This window comes from Amphiprion ocellaris, chromosome 24 (assembly GCF_022539595.1).
Source record: "Amphiprion ocellaris isolate individual 3 ecotype Okinawa chromosome 24, ASM2253959v1, whole genome shotgun sequence".
NCBI lineage: Eukaryota > Metazoa > Chordata > Actinopteri > Pomacentridae > Amphiprion > Amphiprion ocellaris.
The window spans coordinates 9,557,215-9,579,738 of NC_072789.1; the positions used below are offsets into that span (position 1 = coordinate 9,557,215).

Genomic DNA, 22,524 nt, shown 5'->3' on the forward strand with positions numbered 1-22,524 from the left:
TGGCGAAGACCTGCCAGCGGAAAGTGGACTTATCTTTACGTGTGCAGACAGGACTGACAGTGAACTGAGCGATTCAGACAGGGAGGGATTTTTCTATTCAGTCGTATAGTTCAGAAAACATGTTCTGACAAACCCTGTTCCACTGACACCCACTTTCCTTCAACCCACCAAGAGATAAAACAAAAAAAAGTGTGCAAGGACTGGTTGTTGAACAAAGAGCCAGAAAATACGAACGTACAAAGTGCTCCCTAAATTGCCCACATTATGGGTTATTCAGGTGGGTTTATATGTGGACATGTGCTGGATGGATTGTAATTGCAGACAGTGAGTGACAATCCATCCAGAAGGTTGTCCAGTAAATTATGTAACAGCTTGTGACAGGCTAAATCTAGCTAGCCACTACAAATCTAGTGTGTCAGTTAGCATTTTAAACAGCTTTGGACAGGCCAAAGCAACATAGCTAGCTGCAATCCTTGAGCATGCTGTTTTAGCTTGTGGCCAAAGCTAGCTAACTAGCTGTTGTCTTTCTAGTATGTTATTTAACACATCAAACAGCTTTAGACAGACCAAGGCTAACTAGTTAGCTACAATTCATCTAACATGTTGTTTAGCATGTCGGATAGCTTCACAAATACAAACGCTAGCTCACTAGCTACTTTACATTTTGCATGTTACATGTCAAGCAACTTTGATAATACTAAGGCTAACTGGCTAACTACTTTCCGTCTAGCACATTTTTAATACATTGAACAACTTTGGAGGAGCCAAGGCTAGCTAGTTTTCTATCTTGCCATCTAGAATATTGAGTCGTTGCAGACAGACTAACGCTAGCTACCTAAACCAAATCTGTTTAACTTGCTAAACAACATGCTACATAGATAGTAGCTAGCTAGCTAGCTAGCATGACTTGGACTTGTCTCAGGTGTTTGACGTTAAACACGATGCTAGGCCATCTATATGCTAAATATTTGGTGCCAATAGGAAATTAACCTTGTGGTTGGTGTATTAAAGTCTTTAAGGATTTATTTATATATATAGCTTATTTATTTATTTATTCACTTGGACGAGGTAGATTAGCATTAAGTTAAACTGTGATTACAAGACGCTAACATTGATAATTGTGACAAAAAAATAACTAAAATATTCAGGAGATTAATTCTGAACATGTTATTGAATTATAACTACTGATGCAATGTGATTTATATTGAGAATTATTAATGCTAATCTGCAAAGGCATCAAATAAATACAGCATGCGCCTTCAAAGGGCAAAATACTCAACAATAAGCATCTTAAACTTGTACCAAACCAGTCACCTAAATAATAAAGAAAATAATAATTAGTTGCAGCCTTATACTATAAAAATGATTAAATATGAGCTTCACGTCATTAATGCATGACATTTTTTAATCATGTCAAATGTAACCCTGCAACAGTCTCAGGAGTCATTTTTAGGACTTTCGCTTCATTTTCCTGCCTTATATTAGTACTTATATACAGACTTTGAATACATCCTCCCCCTCAGATAGGCAGTGGTGGTATTTATGGAGTATCTGTCATCATGTGAAGCCTTTCTCTGGTTGTGGAATGCAGTTTTTAGTGCAGACCTCAGACAGGTGCCACTGCAGGCAACATGTCTGAACAGAGACTCAGTCAAACTCATGGAAAACTTCACATCGGTCAGAGTGTATTTGCTTTTATAGCTCCATAATCATAAATCTCGATCCTAATATGTGACTTTTGAGAAAACTATCTCACCACAAGTTCCTTTCAGTGGCTGTTCTCAGAGGTGGATTTGGTCATTTCAAGGTCGACATCCATGTTTCATAAGTTTACTGCTCATAAATATGTAGTCTTTCAGCTTAGCCATCATCAGCTGCCACAGAGGTGCTTACAGATTAGATAAAGTTAGTTTAACAGCTTCATGGAGCCGGAGGGGAAGTTTTTTGAGGGCTCAACCTCATAAATTTATTAGAAATGTGGTTCTGGGTCCTTCAGGCAGCAGTGAAAATGAAGTGATGGCAAGATGGGACAGGAGGAATCCTGCTCTAATAAAGGGACACACTTTCAAAATAAAGGCATATTTAAAAATCAAAGTCAGAGACTGATTTAGCTGCAAATAGACAAATCACTCATTCAGCAAGTGTTTCACGTCTGTCTCCACATCCCACTGGAAATACAACGGACTTCACTAGTCACTAGCATCACCAGGCTAGTCATTAGTAATCCTATACTAGTTACTAGCATCCCTAGGTTTTCCAACTAGCATTCCAAAACTAGTCAGTAGCATCTCTTAGTCAATCACTAGCATCCTTGGGCTAACAACTAGCATTCCTATCCTAGATACTAGCGTCTTTGGACTATCAACTAGCATTCAAATGCTTTCCATTAGCATATCTAGGCTAGTTACTAGTTTTGGCTCTAAACTAGTATCTGTCAGATTGTGACTAGCATTCTGAGGCAAGTCACTAGCATCTTTTGACCTGTAACTAGCATGTTTTAACTAGCAACTATCATTCTGTGGCTTGTTACTAGCATTACACACGTTACTAGAATTTTTAGACAAAGAACTAGCATTCCTAGGCTAGTAACTAGCATGCTTATCACTAGTGTCTGATAGCTAGAAGCTAGCATCTTAAGGACAGTGACTAGCATCCCAAGGCTAGCAACTAGTATAAATGTCTGATAAATTGTAATAATATTCTCCTGCACAGTATTGTTTTTATGTATTAACAAAACATTGTAGTCCTGCATTGCCACCTTGTGTTCTGTTCCGCTTTTATTTTGTGGAGCGCGTTTCTTCTTCTTCTGATGTTTTTTGCGATGCCGAACTTCCTGTTTCTTTGTCTTCACACGTTGTGCTCATTCATCGTCGGAGGAACGGTAAAACCTGTCTAAACACACTAGTTATACCTTATATTTATCTGTTTGAATTGTATGAGGAAAGAGTTTATGTTGTGATTTACCTCATTATTTTGTGTTCGTAGCTGTGAACAACGACGTGTGAATGTATCGAGCTGGAGAGCATGCTAGCTGATGGCTAACACTCTGAAATTAGCGCCCTTGGAGAGCGGAATGAGGTATGAAAATGTTAAGTGTGTATTATTATCAGATGAGTTACATTTATTTGTATTGGTTGTAAACATGATTAGTATGTGAACATGATTTGTATGTGAATTATTTGTGAAACTACAGTGAGGCATTTTGTATTTCTTCTGTTTTATTCTGTAGTTTTAAACTCTCTGGGTCTTGATCAGTGAGTCTAAAGGGCCGCTACAACTAGCTTTGAAAGCTACTTAATAGCATCTATAGGTGAGTGACTAGTCACAAGCTTAACTTAATAGCTGTGTAATTATGCAGGGTGTCCCAAAAAATTTGACATCATTTATCACGCCAGTAATTTTGGCAATACTTGTTGAAATAACCTCAAATTTTCACAGAATGTATAGAAACAGATCAAGATTTTATATTTAATGTTTTATTTTTGCTCTGTTTTCAAGTTGAGCCATTCCATTCACTCCCAAAGAGAAGTCATTTTGCGTCTTGGAATATGCTCGCACACAGTCACCCCAGACTGTGCAGCGTGCCTTCAATGCAAAATCTGGAAAAACTTCACCAACTGGCAAACAAATTTGGACTTGGTGCCAAGAATTTAAAGAGGAATGCATCTTATGCAGGGCTTAAGGATCTGGTAGACCATCATCAACATCAGAAGAGCTTAGCTACCGACTTGACGTGTGCCGTGTCACAGGCAGTGCACATATCGAACACTTATGAAATCGGTCCCATAATAAACTTATGATGTTCAACACCTAAACTGTTCAATTTCACTGAGCTATACTTAGTAGTTTTCAAGATAATTGCTTTTAAAATGATGTAAATCTTTTTGGGACACCCTGTATATCATTTTACCTTTTTATGTTAGATGTTTTTACTTTGATGCTAGTGACCAGCTAAAGAAGCTAGTCTTGCTAGTCTAGGAATCCTGGTAATATCTTTGGCCCACTACCTGGGCCATGATAATAATATAATAATATCTCAGAATTTTTATTTTTGAAAATATAAATCAAAATCTTAAAATAGCTAGTAACTCAGTTAATCAAATTGATGTAGTGCAGTTCAAAGTTAATTGACACCAATGAACAAAACAAAATTAAAATGTTTATCAGAACAAACTAATGCATCATCATAATTTCTTTTTATAAGAATCCACATTAAATCTTTTAGCAGCTGCTGTGTGCAGGTTTAGCTACAGGAAGTGTTGGGCGTGAAGCTCTTACTGTGAAAACCGTCCTCCGGAAGGAGCGGGGTGATTTCCTGCAGCTTCACGGCGTCTCATTTGCGCTCAGAGCGCAGCGTCAAGGTGCCCAATCCTCAGCAGGTAGCAGCGGGAGGCAGCAGCTGCTCTCACCGGGCCTCAGTCGTCCTCTGCGGCCGCCGAGCGTCTGCTGGAGATGAAAACTCCTCCCAGAAGCGTCTGAGGGGATTTTACTTCCAGTTTTTGTGAGATTTGTAGCTTTATCGATCAGGATGCGCAGCAGGTGTTGGACGCTGTGCTGCACCTTCGTGCTGCTGCTGGTGGCTCAGGCACAATCACAGCGCAGAGGTAACTTCTTTTTTTTTTCTTTAAAGCGTGTTTTAATGTCTCGTTTCAGTCGGTTTGGAGGAAAAATGTTGCTGCAGAGCTTCAGAAGTACTGAAATTTGGCAGGAAAAAGTGCAGAAAACGGAGTAAAAAAGCTGCTAAACATCAGTTGTAGCAGATTCTTGGTTTGCTGCTCTCAGTTGTGACTTTTTGCTGCAGTGAGCTGCAGAAATTGGATTCAGATGCTTTGCTGCAGGAATGAGCTTGATGATGTCTGGACTTGTTTATTGGAATAAAGAGCAGCTCAGACTGTGCTTCTGTCAGGTTTATGATTCATGCATCGACCTGCTTCTCCTGCTGATCTCAGCTGGTTCTGATTCTACTCAACCTGCTGCTGCGACTTTCAGCTTCAGGGGCGTTTTGCGTTTCTGTTGTCATTTTATTTCTCTTTCTGGCTGTTTTTCATCTGCTTACAGTTGTTTGAGATCATTTTGTGTCTCATTGTGGTCATTTTGTGTCTTCTTGTCATTTTGCTTTTCATGATGGTGGTGTTGGGTCTCTTTTTAGCCATTTTGTGTCCATTTGTCAACTTTAAGTGTCCTTGTAGTCATTTTGCATCTCTCTGTAGGTGTTTTGTGTCTCTTTGTGGTTGTTTTAAATTTCTTTGTGGCTGTTTTGTGCCTGTTTATGGTTGTTTTGAGTCATTTTGTGGCTGTTTTGTGTCTGTGGTCATTTTGTGTCTCTTTGTGGTCATTTTGTGTCTCTTTGTTGTTTTCAGTCTCCGTGTGGTTGTTATGTGTCTCTTTGTTGTTGTTTTGTGTCTCTTCACGACTGTTTTGTGTCTCTTTGTGGTCATTTTGTGTCTCTTTGTGGCCATTTTGTGTCTCTTAGTGGTTGTTTTGAGTCTGTTTGTGGTTGTTTTGAGTCCGTTTGTGGTCATTTTGTGTCTCCTTGAGGTTGTTTTATTTTTCTTTGTGGTTGTTTTGTGTCTCTTTGTGGTCATTTTGTGTCTCTGCCATTGTTTTGTGTCTCTTTGTTGTTGTTTTGAGTCTCTTCACGACTGTTTTGTGTCTCTTTGTGGTCATTTTGTGTCTCTTTGTGGTCATTTTGTGTCTTTTTGTGGTCATTTTGTGTCTTTTTGTGGTCATTTTGTGTCTCTTTTTGGTCGTTTTGAGTCTATTTTTGGTTGTTTTGAGTCTGTTTGTGCTCTTTTTTTGTCTCTGTGGTCGTTTTTTGTCTCTGTGGTCATTTGTGTGTCTTTGTGGTCGTTTTGTGTCTCTTTGTGGTTGTTTTATTTCTCATTGTGGTTGTTTTGAGTCTCTTTGTGGTTGTTTTGTGTCTATTTGTGGTCGTTTTGTGTCTCTTTGTGGTTGTTTCATTTCTCGTTGTGGTTGCTTTGAGTCTCTTTGCCATTGTTTTCAGTTTCTGTGTGGCTGTTTTGTGTCTCTTTGTGTTTGATTTATGTCTCTTTATGGTCATTTTGTGTCTTTGTTGTCATTTTGCACCTCTATTAACTTTGTGTCTCTCGCCTGAGTAAAACGACTACAGAGACCCAAAATGATGACAAATTGACACAGAACAACTACACAGAGACACAAACTGATCCCAAAAAGAGACTTAAATGACCATTAATGATTACAATGAGGTACAAAACAGTTTTTCATTGTTGTCTTGCTGTTTTGGGTGCTTTTGAGTCCTTTTGAATCTTTTTGTTGTTATTTTGTATTAAACTTTGACCAATCTGTGCTTCATTTTGGCCATTATGAGTCATTTTGTGTAATTTTGAGATCATTTTAAACCTCTTTTTACCTGTTTGATTGACGTTCTAACAAAAATTTCATACATTTGTGTGGAACTGAGTGTGTGTGTAACTGTGGGTGTGTTACTGTGTGTGGGTGTGTGTGAGGTAATTTTTGCCTTGTTCAGATTTTCCCGTCTTCAGGGCTCCTCAGTCAGAGAAACAGATACACACTTCATCGTCATATTTTACCTACACACACACATCACGCTGACATTTCGATTGCCCACACATTCATGTACAGACACAGACTGTACTGTACATGCAGAGAAGCTTCACCCAAGCATTCCCTGTGCAGTCGGGTGCTGTGGAACTCTGCTGCTGTTTCTGTTCTGTTGTCTCTGCAGCTACAGAAGTTGCAACAGTTTGCAGCTGCTTTCAGTCAAATCCCAAAGAGTTTCCAGCTGCAAATAGCTAAGGTGATGAGAAACATTCAAAACAATGCATTCAGTTTAGAAAGCACAGCAGATTTTTCTAAATAAGTCCCGACTCTCCACGTTTTCTCTCTACACTCAGTTTTTTATAGGAATTTGTCGTTGTTTGATGGCAACTTTTGACCAATTATACCAAGAAAACTGAGTGGACACAGTGTCATTTTATCTTTGTGGTATTTCTGTGTGTTTTTGTGGTTGTTTTGTGTCTCTTTGCAGTGTTTCTGTGTGTTTTTGTTGTAACTATACGTCTTTTTGTGGTTGTTTTGTGTCTGTGGTGTTTTTGTGTGTTTTTGTTGTCATTTTGCATCTTTTTATGATTGTTTTGTGTCTCTGTGGTATTTCTGTGTCTTTTTGTTGTCATTTTGCGTCTTATTGTGGTGGTTTTGTGTCTTTTTGTGATTGTTTTGTGTCTTTTTGTTGTCATTTTATGTCTTTTTGTGGTAGTTTTGTGTCTGTTTGTAGTGTTTCTGTGTCTTGTAACATTGCTTCTTTTTGTGGTTGTTTTGTGCTTTTGTGGCTGTTTTGTGTTTCTTTGAGGTCATTTTGTGTCTTTGTGGTCATTTTGTGTCTCTTTATGGTTATTTTGTGTCTATTTGTGGTCATTTTGTGTGACTGTGGTTGTTTTGTGTCTCTTTGTGGTCATTTTGTGTATCTATGTGGTTGTCTTGTGTCTCTGTCATCATTTTGCATCTTTCCGTGGTTGTTTTGTGTCTCTTTGCAGTGTTTCTGTCTTTTTGTTGTCATCTTTTTGCAATTTTGACCCTTGTGCGCCTCTTTGTGGTCATTTTGTGTCACTTTGTGTTTTTTTTGGTTTCTTTTTGTGGTTGTTTTGTGTCTCTGTGGTGATTCTCTGTTTTTTGTGGTCATTTATTCAGTGATTTTGACCATTTTGTTTCTGTTTGTGGTCATTTGGTGTCGCTTTGTGATGTTTTGCTTGATTTTTGTTGTTGTTTTGCATCTCTGTGTTAATTTTATGTTTTTGTTTTTCTTCTAAAAGTGGTATTGTGCATCAGTGTAAAGTTGTTTTGCATCTCTGCGTGTCTCGATTTGTTTTGTGTAGTAATTTTGCTTCTCTGTCATCATTTTCTGTGTCTTTGTTCGCATTTTGTGTCTTTTGTGGGTGTTTTGTGTCTCTTTGAATCATTTAGTGTCTCCTTTTTGTTATTTTGTGTCTGCTTTGAATCGTTTTTTTGTCTCCATATGGTCATTTTGCATCTTTTTGTGGTTGTTTTGCATCTCTAGTAGTAAAAAAAAACAAAAAAACAAAAAAAACCTGATATTGGGCCAGTTTAACATAATATGCAGCCGATTTGCAAGGGTTTCTGGGAAATGTAGGAGACCATAACTGAGCTCAGAGAGGCTGAAGCAGGTTGGAGGAAGCTGAATGAACCAAATAAGGAAAGTGTTGTGAAACTCTGAGCCTCATTACCTGATAATTTACCGTCCGTGCTGGATGTGATTTACATCCTCGTTGTTTTCTGTCTCTGCGTTTAGCTGCTCTCAGATTTACTGCAGTCGTGTTTAGGAAACCATGTAAATGCCGAGCAGCAGACGTCTCCTGTGGGTGGCCAGCAGCCTCTTCATGTTATATACGATGTGTGTTTTATCAAAGCACACAATAAAACCTGAGATCTGCTCTAAATGACTAAACACGGCGCTCCAGATTTAGGATGGAGAGGAGCCTGACGGGATAATTAGACCTGAGGAGGCTCTTTATTTCAGTTTGTTTCACAGCTGGTGCGACTTGTTTCAACACGACAACATCAAAAATGTCTGCGTTGCATTTTAATGGGGAAATTTTGTGTTGGCTGCTATTTTCAGTCGCCTCGAGCTCTTCAGATGCAAACACATGTCGAACACACAGTGGAAATATTGGAAACACACTTGATTTGCAGTCCAGACTACAGGAAGCAACAATTTGGAGACTCGTCTGTTTGTTGAGCGACAAATAATTGATTCCATTTAGAGTTTGTGGTGATTTTGCATTTCATGGACACGTTCATGTCTCTTTGTGGTATTTTTTTTTTGTCATTTTATGGTCCTTTTGTTTCCTTTTAGTAGTGTTATACTACTTTTGTGTCTTTTATCAGTCATCTTGAGTCTGTATGTGGTCATTTTGTGCCTCCTTGTGGTTATTTTGTGTCTTTTTATGGTCATTTTGCATCTCTTAGTGGCCGTTTTAGGTCTGTATGTGGTCATTTTGTGTCTCCCTGTTGTCATTTTGTGTCTCTTTGTCTTTGTTTCGTGTCTTTTTATGGTTATTTTGTGTCTCTTAGTGGTCAATTTGTGTCTCTTCATGGTAATTTGGTCTTTTTATGGTCATTGTGTGTCTCTTTGTCGTCATTTTGTGTCTTTTTATGGTCCCTTTGGCTCCTTTTAGTAGTGTCATAGTGTTTTTGTGTCTCATCGGTCTTGAGTGTCTTTGTGGTCATTTTTCTCTCTCTTAGTGGTTATTTTGTGTCTCTTCGTGGTCATTTTCTGTTGTTTTGTGTTTGTTTTCTGTCGTTTGTGTATCTGTATTTTCTGTTTTTGTCTCTGTAGATTTTTTATGTGTTTGTGACCATTTTGTCTCTTGTCATTTAGTGTATTTTGAGCTGTTTTGTGTCAACATTTAGTCATTTTGTGTCCAATAGATCGTAACATCACGAACTCACCTTGATTAAGTATCATTAGCTTCACATCAAAGAAATAATTTTGTGGCTCATTAATTACAGAACAGCAAAAATTAATGCTAAAATGGAAACTTGGACCTGGAAAGATGAAAAAATACACTTCTGTGACTCAAACTTGTATTATTTCTCAGATTTTCTTTTCAATCTGTGGTTTTTAAAGCAAATATTTGAAGTCTTTGCACCTTGAACATGGCAGAGGTGTTTTCTTTTCTTTTGTCTTTTTTGGTAATCCCTAAAAGAAGCAAATATGTAGGGCACAGAATCAGGTTTGTATCTGCAGGCTGAATAAACAGTAGCAGCTTGGCTTCTTTAAACAAACTCCCGGCACTCCTTAGTTTCTGCGTAGCCTCCAGGGCATCTCTCCACTGCGGTTAACTCCCAATTTTATGTGTAATTACAGCTTTTGTCCTGAGTGCGTCTCAAATCCCGACGATTAGACCTGCAGACTGTAACCAGCGAGACATCAAAGCTCTCTGTAGAAGCCTTTAAAAGCTGCAGCGAGGCAGCTGTGGGTGTTTTCTAGCCGCTGCCAGTTTTCTAAAGGTGTGATCTCGCACTGAGGGCCCAGAGGATGTTTTGCTTCCCACCATCCCATGTTTCTGAGCGGCCGTATCTGATGGTCAGGTTGTTACCGGTGGAGGTTTTGTTTAGTCAGCTGCAGCGCCGGTGGCTTTGAGGAGGCGATGATGGTGGATGTGGTTCGCTGCTGCCACCTGCTCGCCTCTTTAAGATCTAATCAGCAGCCGGCCGCAAATTATTACCGATTGTTGGAGCTCCTGGTTACACTGTGACTGATGATTAGCCAGAACTGAAGCTTCTATCTCATTAATGAAGCTCCTTAAAATATGAAAGTAAAAGATTATCAGTGCTGGTTTTGTTTAGAGAGATGAATCAACCTGAAATTGCACAAGAAGTGTAGCAACCATCATGCAAAGGTTAAAGCAGTTCGTAATTCATATTTAATAAGGAAAAATAACTCTGCTAAATACTATTTTTCAAAGAAATTACCAGCTGGGTTTGAAAGACATGTTATCTGTTTAAAAAAAATGTCAAAATTAAACATTTTTTCGAGTCAGAAACTATATAAAACCAGAAGAATCATTAGATTTTCTCCTTTCTGGCGGTCCTTGAACTACTCATCTGTAAAGTGGCATTTTGTCAGGAAAATTGACCAAATCTGAGCTAAATAATTGTGGTATTTCATCACAAATCACTTTATTTTACATGTTGCATTTAAATATTTTGACAAAAATAAAGTATTTGCTCACACTGTAGCAAAGAAGTCTCGTTAAAAACTGTGAAACCTTGGCAGAAACAGAAAAAAAAAATGCTGGGGGGAAAAAAACCATAGAATACTGTAATGTCCAAAAACCTTTAAGACAAAAAAACCCAAAACAAAGGAAAACTCTGCAAGAAGTGGCGAAAGGTTTGTAAAATAATAGGTTTTTTAGGTTATTTAATACAATAAAATGCAATTTTACAGTCACATACTGTGAAAGAACAAATTACTATTTATAGATATGTAAATTTTTAGATTTTTTAAAATGTTTAACATGTACATTATTACTTTTTTTGTGACTTTACTGGATGTTATCTGTCATCTAAAATTTAAATCAGAGCTAAAATCAGTCAATTAGCATTTAAAAAATGTATTTAACATTTTTAGTTCTGAATATACACTAATTTTCTTTTTAAAAAAAAAAAAAAAACAGCAAATATCTGTAAAATCAGGAGATTTTTTTGCCAATGCCAATACTTTTTTTTCCCCCAAAAAATAATGATCAAACAAATGAAAATTTATTGAAACATATTTACATTATTATATTTACAGGTTTGGCATGTTTTTAAAGTTAACGAACAGTAACATTAATGCTTGTTTTGTGTGATTTTACAAGCTATTTTCTACAATTTAACTAAACAAGAAAAACCTGTAACATAACAGTAAATTGTTCACAATAAATGTTAAATTCGATAAGTTACTATTTTATATTTATTAGTGACTTAGTTTGAGAAAAATTTAAAATATTTTCTCCTTTGTTCGCCAGTCCTTTATTTTTTGACCCAAAGTCAAGTCAAAGGAAAGTAAAACAATCAGTCAAATTATTTTGTTTTTACCAAAGCCACTTGTTTGGAAGGTAAAAGACGTTTACAGGATCAGGCAGCTGAACTGCAGCTCCTGATATTTCGACGCTGGAGGGATTGACGTGTGAAACGATGCAGCTCTTTTTTACCTGAGAGGTGTCAAAGTTAGAACTCAGGTATGCAGCAGGTCAAGTGTTGAAGAAGCAAGAGCTGTCAGCAGCTTTCAGTAGAATGAGAGGAGCCTGATGGATGTGGTGTCAGATGAAGGCGCAGGTTTTCTGCCATTTCACTCAAATAATGCACTTCAATAAATTAATTTAGGATTATTTTAATTATTTTAGGTTTCTTAATGGAAACCTCTGTACTCCAAAACCTGCTAAACTGTCTAAATTACACCGTTTATCAGACTGAAGCTGGAAAAACAAAGAATTGTCAGATTATCAGCTTTCCGACAGTCCTTGAACTCCTCATCAGGAAAATCATCCCAATAATGTAAAAATTTGCCAAAAATAAACCGTTTGCTCTAACAAGATTCTGTAAAAAACAAAAAATTCTACACTTCTCATTGCAACTGTGAAGATATAAGTTACTCAGTTCCGACCAACAGTCACATAGTGAAAATTCTGAAACTTCTCGGCTGAATTGCAGGCAGTGTTGACACAAATCAGACGAGACGAGTGTAGAAACGAGTAAAAAATTAAATATCTATCGCATGTAGAGTGTTTTTTTATTTGTCTAGTGTTGGTAACACATGTGGAAACTAAAATTTAAAAAAAGATTCCACATGTTATTTCCATGGTTTTTGTTTATTTTTTCAGTTTTTGTAAAATAAATAATCAAAGAAATTCAATTTTTGCTTTTTCATTTTTATTATTTCTGTCACTCTAACTGTGCCATTCTGCATTTGACATATTTCTGAGTTTTCTCTACTTCTAGTCATGGTTGTTCTGTTTCCATAGAGGTGCAGGACTTTATATTGCATTAGAAATTGAGCACACAGTGAGGAAAAATGTGCAAGAAAACGCCCAGAAACTGCTGCTTGGAGTTTGGATGGTTAATTGATTACATTACAAATTGACATTTCACTGCTCGCCCACTTTAAATGTGCAGTAAATGACATTCAGCAACTTCAAGACTTAATCGTTAAAGCAAATTTAGTAATTTATTCATTTTTTTTGCAAGGAGTAGAAACCGTTTTGCAGATTCTTAGTCAGAAAACACTTCAGGTTTTGCAGCAAATCGAGCAAAAAGAGTAAAGTTTCATCTCCACGGTTACAGAGGAGCTTTTTGTTCACATCAACTGAAGCTTCATTCGTCTCATTTCAAGTTGTAAAAAGTTTAGTGGCGTCCGCACAGTGAAGCCTCTCAGTGTTTCTGTCCTCGACTGTCGGCGTTAATCATTTCCACGGCGGTGGTCGAGCAGCAGCAGCTCTTCATTCACGCAGAGGTTTGTCCTCGCTTTGTTCCACCGACATTAACGGCTCCACTTCTGGTTGTTTTTCTGGATTCCAGCTTCAGGAAAAAAACAACCTCGTGATGTCGTGTTTTCACAAATAAACCGAGTAGAACCTGATGCACCTGCACTGAGAGTTAATGATGAAGAAGAAATGGACGGAAGAAAGAATTTTTGACCAGTTGTTCAACCTTTTTTTGGAAAAACAACAGTAATATTCAAAACAAAGCATTTTTAAACCCTCTGAACTTTCAAACATGTACAATACAGTGTTTTCTTGTGGATGCAAAGATAAAAACAAAAATATGGATTTACAAAAAAATCTGAAAAACATATTTTCATGTCAGAAACATTGAAATTTGTACAGAAAATTCAGAAAAAGTTGTTTTTAAAATCCTTTTCGCTCTGTTGAGTCGACAGCAAAATGAGACTGGAGCAGAAAAACAGACAAAAACACCCAGAAACTGCTTGAATTCAAAGTGTTAATAATGTGTCATCAAAAAATCCAGTTTTAATTTCAGTCCTCTACAGTTTTTAGTGTATAAAATGAACATTCAGAACTAATTTTTGCAACTTTTTTGGACTCCAGGAAAGACACAAAGACCAAAACTGTGGTTTTGATTTTGTGACTTTTCTGATATGCAAATATGATAATTTTTTCTTTCCAGACTTGATGATTTTCAGCCTATTTTCAACTCTGTTCTTTCATTTATCTCTATATATCCAAAAGAAAATAATATGTTATATATGTACAGTCATGAAAAAATGATTAGACCACCCTTGTTTTCTTCAATTTCTTGTTCATTTCAATGCCTGGAACCACTAAAGGTACATTACCTGAAGAATACAATGAACACAGCAAAAAATGCAGCTGATTCCATAATACTTTATGTCCTATTTGACATGCTGAAGCTTCATTGTATTCCCAGGGTATAAAAGAGGATATTTCATTGGTGGTGTAATAATTTTTTCCATGACTGTATATTAAATTTGTTGCACTATTATTTGTGAGTTCATAGAGTTAATAATGCTCTGTTTTTGAATTAAATTGTAGTTTTTCCACACAAAAAGTTCAATAACTCACAAAAAAATTTCTTAAATTCTGTCCATTTCTTCTTTATATTTGACTCTAAGTGTTGATGCATCGGTTTCTATTGTATGTTTGGAGATTAGAGGGTTAAAAATACTCGAGTAAACGTACTTAATTACACTGCAGCACTGCTTTGCTGTGGGAAGATGAACGTTTCTGTGCTTTTTGGACTTTATTTTTGCTCCGCTCAGGAATTTAAAGCTGCAGCTCGGAGGCCTCAGAACTCATCCTGACAGGTGAGCTCTGCTCCGAGGTTTTCCTTTCTACCTTTGATCCGCGTTAAAAGCTCCATAATTGGGTTTAATTTTCTCCCGTCAGTCACTTAACGAGGCGTCGGCCGCCGTTTCTGGAACAACACGACTCATTTATTTACTTTGAGCTGCTCGGTTTTACAACAAACGTTCATTCACACCAACAACGAGGCGACTGTCTCGAAGCTCCCGCTGCTTCCTGGATGAAACTCCGAGCTGTTGTCTGGAAATTCCTTCGCTTTTGTCGGAGCTTCTTGGACGAGGAGGAAGACGAGGACTGTCATGGTGTTGATTTCTGCTGAGCTGCTGCCAAAGACACCCTGTGGGGAAACTTTCTTTTATTTTGCTTCTTTGACTTTCAGGAATTCCAGTTATTTGATATCTGCAAAGTACAGCAGCCTCCATTCTAATCTGTCAGCACATTGTAAAAAAAAATAATGCAAATTTAACTAGAAGTTCTTGGAAAATGTGCAGATATTTTACAAATGTTCTGTTCTGTGAAATTTTAGATGACATAATTTTTTAGATTTTTTCTTTGATTTTACAGATATTTGTTATTATTTGAATAAAAATTATGTTTTAATGACTGAAAAATGGCAAGTAATTGCAATTTAACTTCTAATTTCACTATAAATAAATAAATCTTCAATAATAATAACAATAATGATAGTTTTTAGTGTGTACAGTGAACTCTGAAAAATAATTTTGTCACTTTTTTGACCGAAACTGAGGTTTGAAGGTTTTTATAAACGTGATTTTGTGACTTTTCTGATATATTTGATGTTATTTGAATTAAAAATTATGTGTTTGAATGACTGAAAAAATATTAAAATTGACTAAATAAATAAATCTTAAATAATAATAACAATAAAGCGCACCTTGAATCTTTTTAGTGTGCACAGTGAACTTTGAGAACTAAATTATGTCACTTTTTTGACCAAAACTGAGGTTTGAAGCTTTTTATTAACAGGATTTTGTGACTTTTCTGATATATTTGATGTGACTTGAAAGAAAAAATGTGTTTTAATTACTTAAAAATGGTAAATAATTTAAAATTTACTACTAACTTATCTCTGCTTCTTGACACAGCCAGTTCTTAGTGTGTAGAGTCATTTTTTGAGGTCTTTATAAAAAGGTTTTTGTGACTTTTTTGTGCTTATTTGACTTTAATGGTTGTGATAAGCAAATTCATTTGACTTTTTCTGTCAGGAAAGGATGATTTCCAGCTTATTTTCCAACCACTTCTATGTCATTTGTCTCTACATATTCCCTAGAAAACACTGTTGCTGAATGTTTGCAGTCTGAATGCACAGATTCTATTTTTAGTGCTTCTTTTATACTTTTCAGACATTTTTTGTAGCTATTGATGCACCAGTTTCCAGTTTTGACTTTTTCACATCAAATTTCCATACCCCCCCCCCCCCCAAAAAAAAAGCAGATGAATTTAATATTTCAACCTCACTTTTTCTGTTTTTGTCTCTCATTTCATCTCTGAGGATCAAAAAATTTTCAGCTGCAAGAAAACTCCTCTACCGGAGTGTTCAGCAGCTTTTAACGCCCTTTTGAAGTTCCTTCTTCTAAAAAAAAGCAAGAAAAGTCCCTTAGAGTTCATATTCTGGGTACTAATTGTTCTCTGTTAGTTCTCTTCTTCTATATTATGATTGAAAGCAGTGATAAATACAGCAACTCAGTGGATTTAAGAACTGTAGCTTTGTGCTGCTGCCATCTGCTGGTTCACTTAATTACTGCAGGAGATAAAAATGACGGATCAGGCCTCGAATGGAACCAGATTCTCCTCGTGTTTGTCCCTCTGTGCTGCACTGAAGATGTTTTCTGCAGCTCCAGTAAAGTTTTTATGGCTGAAAATGTGTGAAAAAACTGTGGCATCAACATTTCCTGAGGAGAGTTGGACTTTTTTCCCAGGACAGAGATCATTTTTCAACATTTGAACTCCTTAAATATCACGTTTGATTGTTCCTTTTGTTAAAAAACGAGCCACAAATGACAAGCAGCCAGTCATCCAGTGCTCTCCTCTGCATTCACTTCATAGAAAAGATAAATATTTAACTGTGTTTACAATAAATTAGAAAAATGATTGTTACTTTTTTGTTTTACACATTTCTGGCTTGCTGCACAGGGATATTTAATCATATGGAAGTGCTTTAGTTATTATTAAATTGATTATTAATATTAAAAAAATATTTTTTTAAAAATCTGCAATAAAAATCAATAAAAATCTGGCAGCAAGCGTTCCAGGAAAAATACATTAAAAATGCTGGAATAATGTGACATTAAAAACTGTGAAAATAACAGGAAATATCTTTACAATAATTATATTTCTGGCTAATTTAAATGCAATAAAACTAATTTTACAGTCACACATTGTCAAACAACAAATTATTGTTAATATTAATATTAACTATTATTATAATAATTTTCAAAATTACTGATTTTTAGATATTTTAAATTTTTTTCTCTGTTAACGGGTAAATTTGTGCTTTTTCTATGATTTTACTAGTTATTTTTAATTACACAAAACAGAAAATTAACGGTAAATGCTCAGAAAATGACCTCTTAAAACCTACTAGAAAAGCTAGTATCTTAATTTTTAAGTTCAGTACTGTTACTATATAAAACTAATGAATTTATTTCAGTTTTCTTGTCCAAATTGTTGTTTTATTGGATTAAATCTCCATATTTGGAGCCGTTTTTGTCTTTCCAGCTGCTGCACAGTTCAGCTCCTTTTAGCTTCATCTTGTCAGTTTTCATCTTATCCTCCATCTTTTGTGGAATAAATCCGAAACTCTGAGATTTCTCAGCCCCTCAGCAGCTTCACTGATTCTCTATTTAATCGCTGTATCATGTTTCAGTTGCAGCGTTCTCGTTTCCCACAGTTCAGATGTTTGCTGAGGAAACACACCTGCTCATGTGTCGACTATAGCTGCTGAATAGTAGCTGCTGCTTTTTTTTTTTGGGGTGGGGGGGGTGGGGGGGGGGGTGGGGTTCTGTATTTTTTGGGGCCGACATTTTTTCATCACTTAATATCCAGCAGATTATCAAGTCGAGGAAAATATCGGGCTACTGCAGCTCCAGGAACTGAGATGGAGGCATGAAATTTGTAAAGACCCTCTGAACTTCGAGCAGTTTCTGGGCGTTTTTGTTGCTCCTGTTACTATTTTCCTCACTGTGGGCTTATTTTACACTGCAAATAAAGTCATGCACCTCTATGGAAAAAGGAGAGAGAACTCAGAAATATCTTCCCTGCAGAATGACACAATTAGAATGACAGGAATTATTAAATAAAAGAAAACAAAGAAATATTTGTGATTTTTTTTTTTTTTTAGCAAAATTGGAAAAATCTGCATGTGTAATGTTTTTCCAAGTGCCCACAGGTATTACCAATATTAAAAAAAAATACACAGATGGCTCTACATAACTATACATTTTACTTTTTACATTTTTAATTCCTTTCCATACTTCTCTCGCCTGACATGCATATGCACATCCTGCAGTTCAGTCGAAAAGTTCCTGAATTTTTCTCATGTGACTGATGGTCTCAGCTGAGTGATTAATGTCTTGACATTTGCGCAGAAGTGCACAAAATATTTTGTCTTTTGCAGAATGTAGTTAAAGCGAGCAGTTTATTTTTGTGCAAATTTTTAAACCAGACGTAGAATAAAGTGATTTTTGATTAGATATCATGATTATAAGCTGGGATTTGAATCATTTTCCAATGGAACTGCTTTCTACTCTGTATAAACACATCCTGCAGTTCAACCAAATACTTCCTGAATTTTTGTCCCATGACTGTTGGTCTCAGCTGAGTCATTAATGTCTTCACAGTTGCGAAGAGGAGCACAGAATTTTTATTTTTTTTGTAAAATCTGGTCAGAACAAATGGTTTATTTTTGGCAAATTTTTAATTGAGATGTGTAGAATAAAATGATTTGATTAAATTCCATGGCATTAATCTTTTCCAGTGGAGTTGCTTTCTGCTCTGTATAAACACATCCTGCAGTTCAACCAAAAAGTCCCTGAATTTTTGTTGCGCTACTGTTGGTCTCAGCTGAGTCATTAATGTCTTGACATTTACGCAGAGAAGCACAAAATTTTTTGCTTTTTGCAGAGTATAGTTGAAGCAACCGGTTTATTTTTGTGCAAATTTTTTAATCCAGACATGTACAATGAAGTGATTTTGATGCAAATTCTTGCCTTTAAGCTGATATTTGGTGAAGCTGGTGGGGATGATTGGTTCAAGGACTGATTTTTTTTCCCATTTTGTACAGTTTCTGGCTGATAAATGATGCAATTTGGAGTTTTTCCTAAAGATAAAATCCATTTCAAACCCACTTTTGTTTTGGTTTTTGTTCGGTTCTCATGCAATGTTTAGTTGGTGGTTGTTCCAGATGTTGCTGGAGTAATTTTCTCACATAGTTTTGTTGAAATCGCTGTAATTATCCAGAATTATAGAAAAATGAATGAGTTTTCTTCTTTCCTTTCTCATGAGATTTATTTTGTGACCTCGGACGGCCACACCCTTTAAAACTGTGTGAATTAAACCACCTGAAGCAGCAAAATGCAGCTTTTATGTTGCTATTATTCAGTATTAACAGTCTGATAATGTGATGAAGGGAGTCAGAGGTGACATTTTGCTGCAGAACGATGCTTTTACATTCATACCTTGAGTCCATTTTGCTGATAACTGCTTAATTAAAGGCTTTAACATGCAGCTGAAGTGTATTTTTCTGCATATATCTGCATGCGTATGTATGAATGTTGTGTATTTAAGCAGCAGCTGCAGCGGGGTGTTTACTTACCCTGCCAGTGGCCCTGTGCAGGTGATGAACATATATGAATGAAGCCTGCAGGCCTGGACGCTGATATATGGACTCATGAGTGGAATGTGAAGTTGACATCTAGGGGAAAAAATCTCACCTGATATCTGCAGAATCTCATTTTTTTGGCTCCAGGTCAGTTGGAGAGAAGCTTAATCACTTTGTAAACATCAAACATGTTCCAAGGAAAACACTAATGCTGCCAGTTTATGATGCCTGTTGTTGAAACACCAGATTTCATTGTTTGCTATGGAGTAAGACAAACGGAAACTTGATCGCAGAATCAACTTTACCCCTTTTTTCCTTTTGGTTAATATTTAAATCTGCTGTAACTCCTTTGGTGAGCACTTGAGGGCAGCAGAAATAACTCTTTTTGCTCCGTTTTTGGTCTCCACCAGCTCTTTAGCTTCTAAATGTGCCACCATATTGTTTCCACAGCAGTGTAGAGAGGGTTTTTAGAGTTTTTTTTAAGGACTAAAGAATCACTATGGGCTGCCTGAATGTGTGGGGTTTTTTTTTTTGATATTGCATAAAAAATGATAGTTCATCAGAATTAGTGTTGTTAATGACTGACAAGTGCCAGATTGTGATCATCAAACAAATAATTTTCCACTTAGAATCTAATAGATGGATGAAAAAAAAACCCAAAAATTGCTTTTTTCATCAAAAATCAACTTGTGTGTAAACAAACAGTCATTTAAATTTTTTTTTCTTTAAGGTCCTGATTTTACGTACACAACATAAAAAAATAATACATCAGAATGAATGTTATCACTGATAAATGCCAGATTGTGATAATCAATATAGGAATTTTCCGCTTAACACCTACTATATGGATGAAAAAAAAAATTCATCCAAAATCATTTAAACAATCTGACATTTAAAGGGTCTTGAAAATTAATTTTTAAATTTTATTAATCTGAAATTAGGATCAGAAATGATGTAGATTAAAGTAAACAAGTCATTTAAAATGAAAAATAATATTAATATGTAACTTTTTGACATTTTTGATGTGGAGATTTTTGTCTTTAAGGTCCTGAGTGTAACTTTTTTCATGTTCCACTGCATTAAACATAATAATGCACAAGAATAATGTTATTAATCACTGACAAATGCTAGATTGTCATGTTTTTTTGTTTATTAAAACAACAGTATTATAAAGAAACTGGCATTTAAAGAGTTAAAAAATAAATAAAAATAAATCATATTTGGAAATTATTGTCAGAACTAGTAATTTAAAGTCAAATATAGTATTAATATATAACATTTTTGGTGCTATTTTCATCATTTTGGTCTTTAAGGACCTCACTGTAGCGTCTCCTTTCACTTCCATGCAGCAGGACGACTTGTGCTTCTGATTTCTGACTTTGTGCAGCACTGCCAGTGACAACAGGGTCTTTCTGGTTCTGGTTCTGGTTCCTACGGTGTCGCATGAATGCACAGATGATGGCGACGAGGCAGCGTGGGTGTGGGAGCTCTGAGGGCTGGAATGTGGAGCAGCTGGAGGGGTTTGGATGATGGGGGCACTCCGGGCCGAGCGGAGGATCCCTGAGAACCTGGAAGCGGGACGTTTTCCGAGGATTTTCTGCGATGAGGCAACGGCGTCGGTCCCTCGGGAGGCGGCTTAAGACACGGAGCCGATCCGACACGCCGCCTCCTCCTCAGCTGCTGCTTCCAGCTGCGTTTCATCACATCACAAACCAACCCGAGCTGCACAGAGTCGACTTTGTGGTGGTTGTGGTTATCTAGGAGACGATAAATCAGGCTGATAAACACGTCGAGCTGGCAGAGTCGTGTAACCGAGCTCCACGTTTGTTTGTTGTTTCCAATAACAGCTGAAGTCCTTCCTCTGTGCTGTAGGTCATCTTCATTGAGTTCTCAGGGCGTCATCTAATTTGTCAGCTGCTGTGTTCGTTTTTCCACAACTTTCCTGAAGTTTCTGCCCGAGAGAAACTATTTAAATCACCTTCATTTGTACATTTTGCTGCATGTTTTACATTAGAAACCATTTAGGATGCAACTGCAGATGTTCAACATGCGGATAATTCAATTAAACAGAACAAATTTAGCTGCAGTTGCAGAAGCTCAGATATCCCAGCCTAAACTGTCAAAATGCTGAAACCTACAGTTCCCATAATGCAACTCCCTCCCTCCTCCATGCACACTTTCTTCACACCTCCATTGTATCCCACATTTTCAAGCTGGGATGAATCTGAAGGGCGTAAAATCAGTGGAACATCGAAACCTTTTTGCTCCTTTTACTACATTTTTCCTCACTGTGGGCTCATTTTTCATTGTAATATAAAGTCCTGCAGCTCTGTGGAAACAGAACAACCATGAATAGAAGGAGAAAGAACTCAGAAAAATGTCTTTTAGTGCAGGATGACACAGTTAGAAACATAAAAATGATAGAAAATGACATTAGAAGTTGATTTTCTTCTCTTTTTTCATTATTCACTTTACAATAAATGAACAAACATGGAATCAACATGTATTTTTTTCCCTACAGGTGTCACTAATCCTGGAGATAAAATGTTGGCTCTACATACTATAGATATTTTACTCTTTGCATTTTTAACTAACTTGTTTTCTATTTGCTCTGTGTCAACACATTCTGCAGTTCAACTGAAAAGAATTGAATTGAATTGAATTTCTGTCACATGATAATTGGTCACAGCTGAGTCACTAATAGCTTCACAGTTGCAACAAATAGTGCAGAATTTTTTGTTTTTTACAGAATCTCATTGGACTAAGTAGTTTATTTTTGGCATTTTTTTCCATTATTTTCAGAACTGGCAACACTTGCGGACACTTGGAGACATGTTGATTCCATTTTTTTCAGTTTTTGTGAAGTAAATAATCCAAAATATTTCTCTCTCCTTCTTCGTGGTTGTTCTGTTTCCGTAGAGGACTTTAGATTGCAGTGAAAAATGAACTCACAGTGAGAAAACGTGACAGGAGCAAAAGAAAAGAGCTCAGAGTGAAGTTGCACAGAAGAAGAAATGTGAAAACGACCATTTAGCATGTAGCTTTTGCATCTGTGTTATTGCACAGATTCAGCAGCTTTAGAGGCTTTATGCTAAGCTAAGTTAGCAGCAGCAGATACTAAAAAAACTGCACAATGACCCTAAAGCTAAAAAACTGCAGTAAACTCGTTGCTGTTCTGCAAATAGTATCTGACTTGACTTGAATCTGGTTGTTATGGTGTATATTAGTAGAAACTCCAGGTTGTGCTGAGCAGGACGGGTGTGTCTGAGCGGTACCAGGAATGCTGCAGGATCAGGGCTCAGGGGAGCTGCTTGTTGAGCCACACATGGGAGGAGATTT

The 22,524-nt window shown here is 36.6% G+C and overlaps 1 protein-coding gene across 1 annotated transcript in view; it reads left to right on the forward strand.

The window, feature by feature from the left end:
* Positions 1–4,352: 4,352 nt before the first annotated feature.
* Positions 4,353–22,524, forward strand: part of LOC111563997 (collagen alpha-1(XVIII) chain-like) — a 55,210-nt gene continuing 37,038 nt past the window's right edge. The window contains exon 1 of the mRNA XM_055008259.1: positions 4,353–4,604. Coding sequence (XP_054864234.1) covers positions 4,529–4,604 — 76 coding nt within the window. The 5' untranslated portion in view covers positions 4,353–4,528. The remainder of the gene's footprint in view (positions 4,605–22,524) is intronic.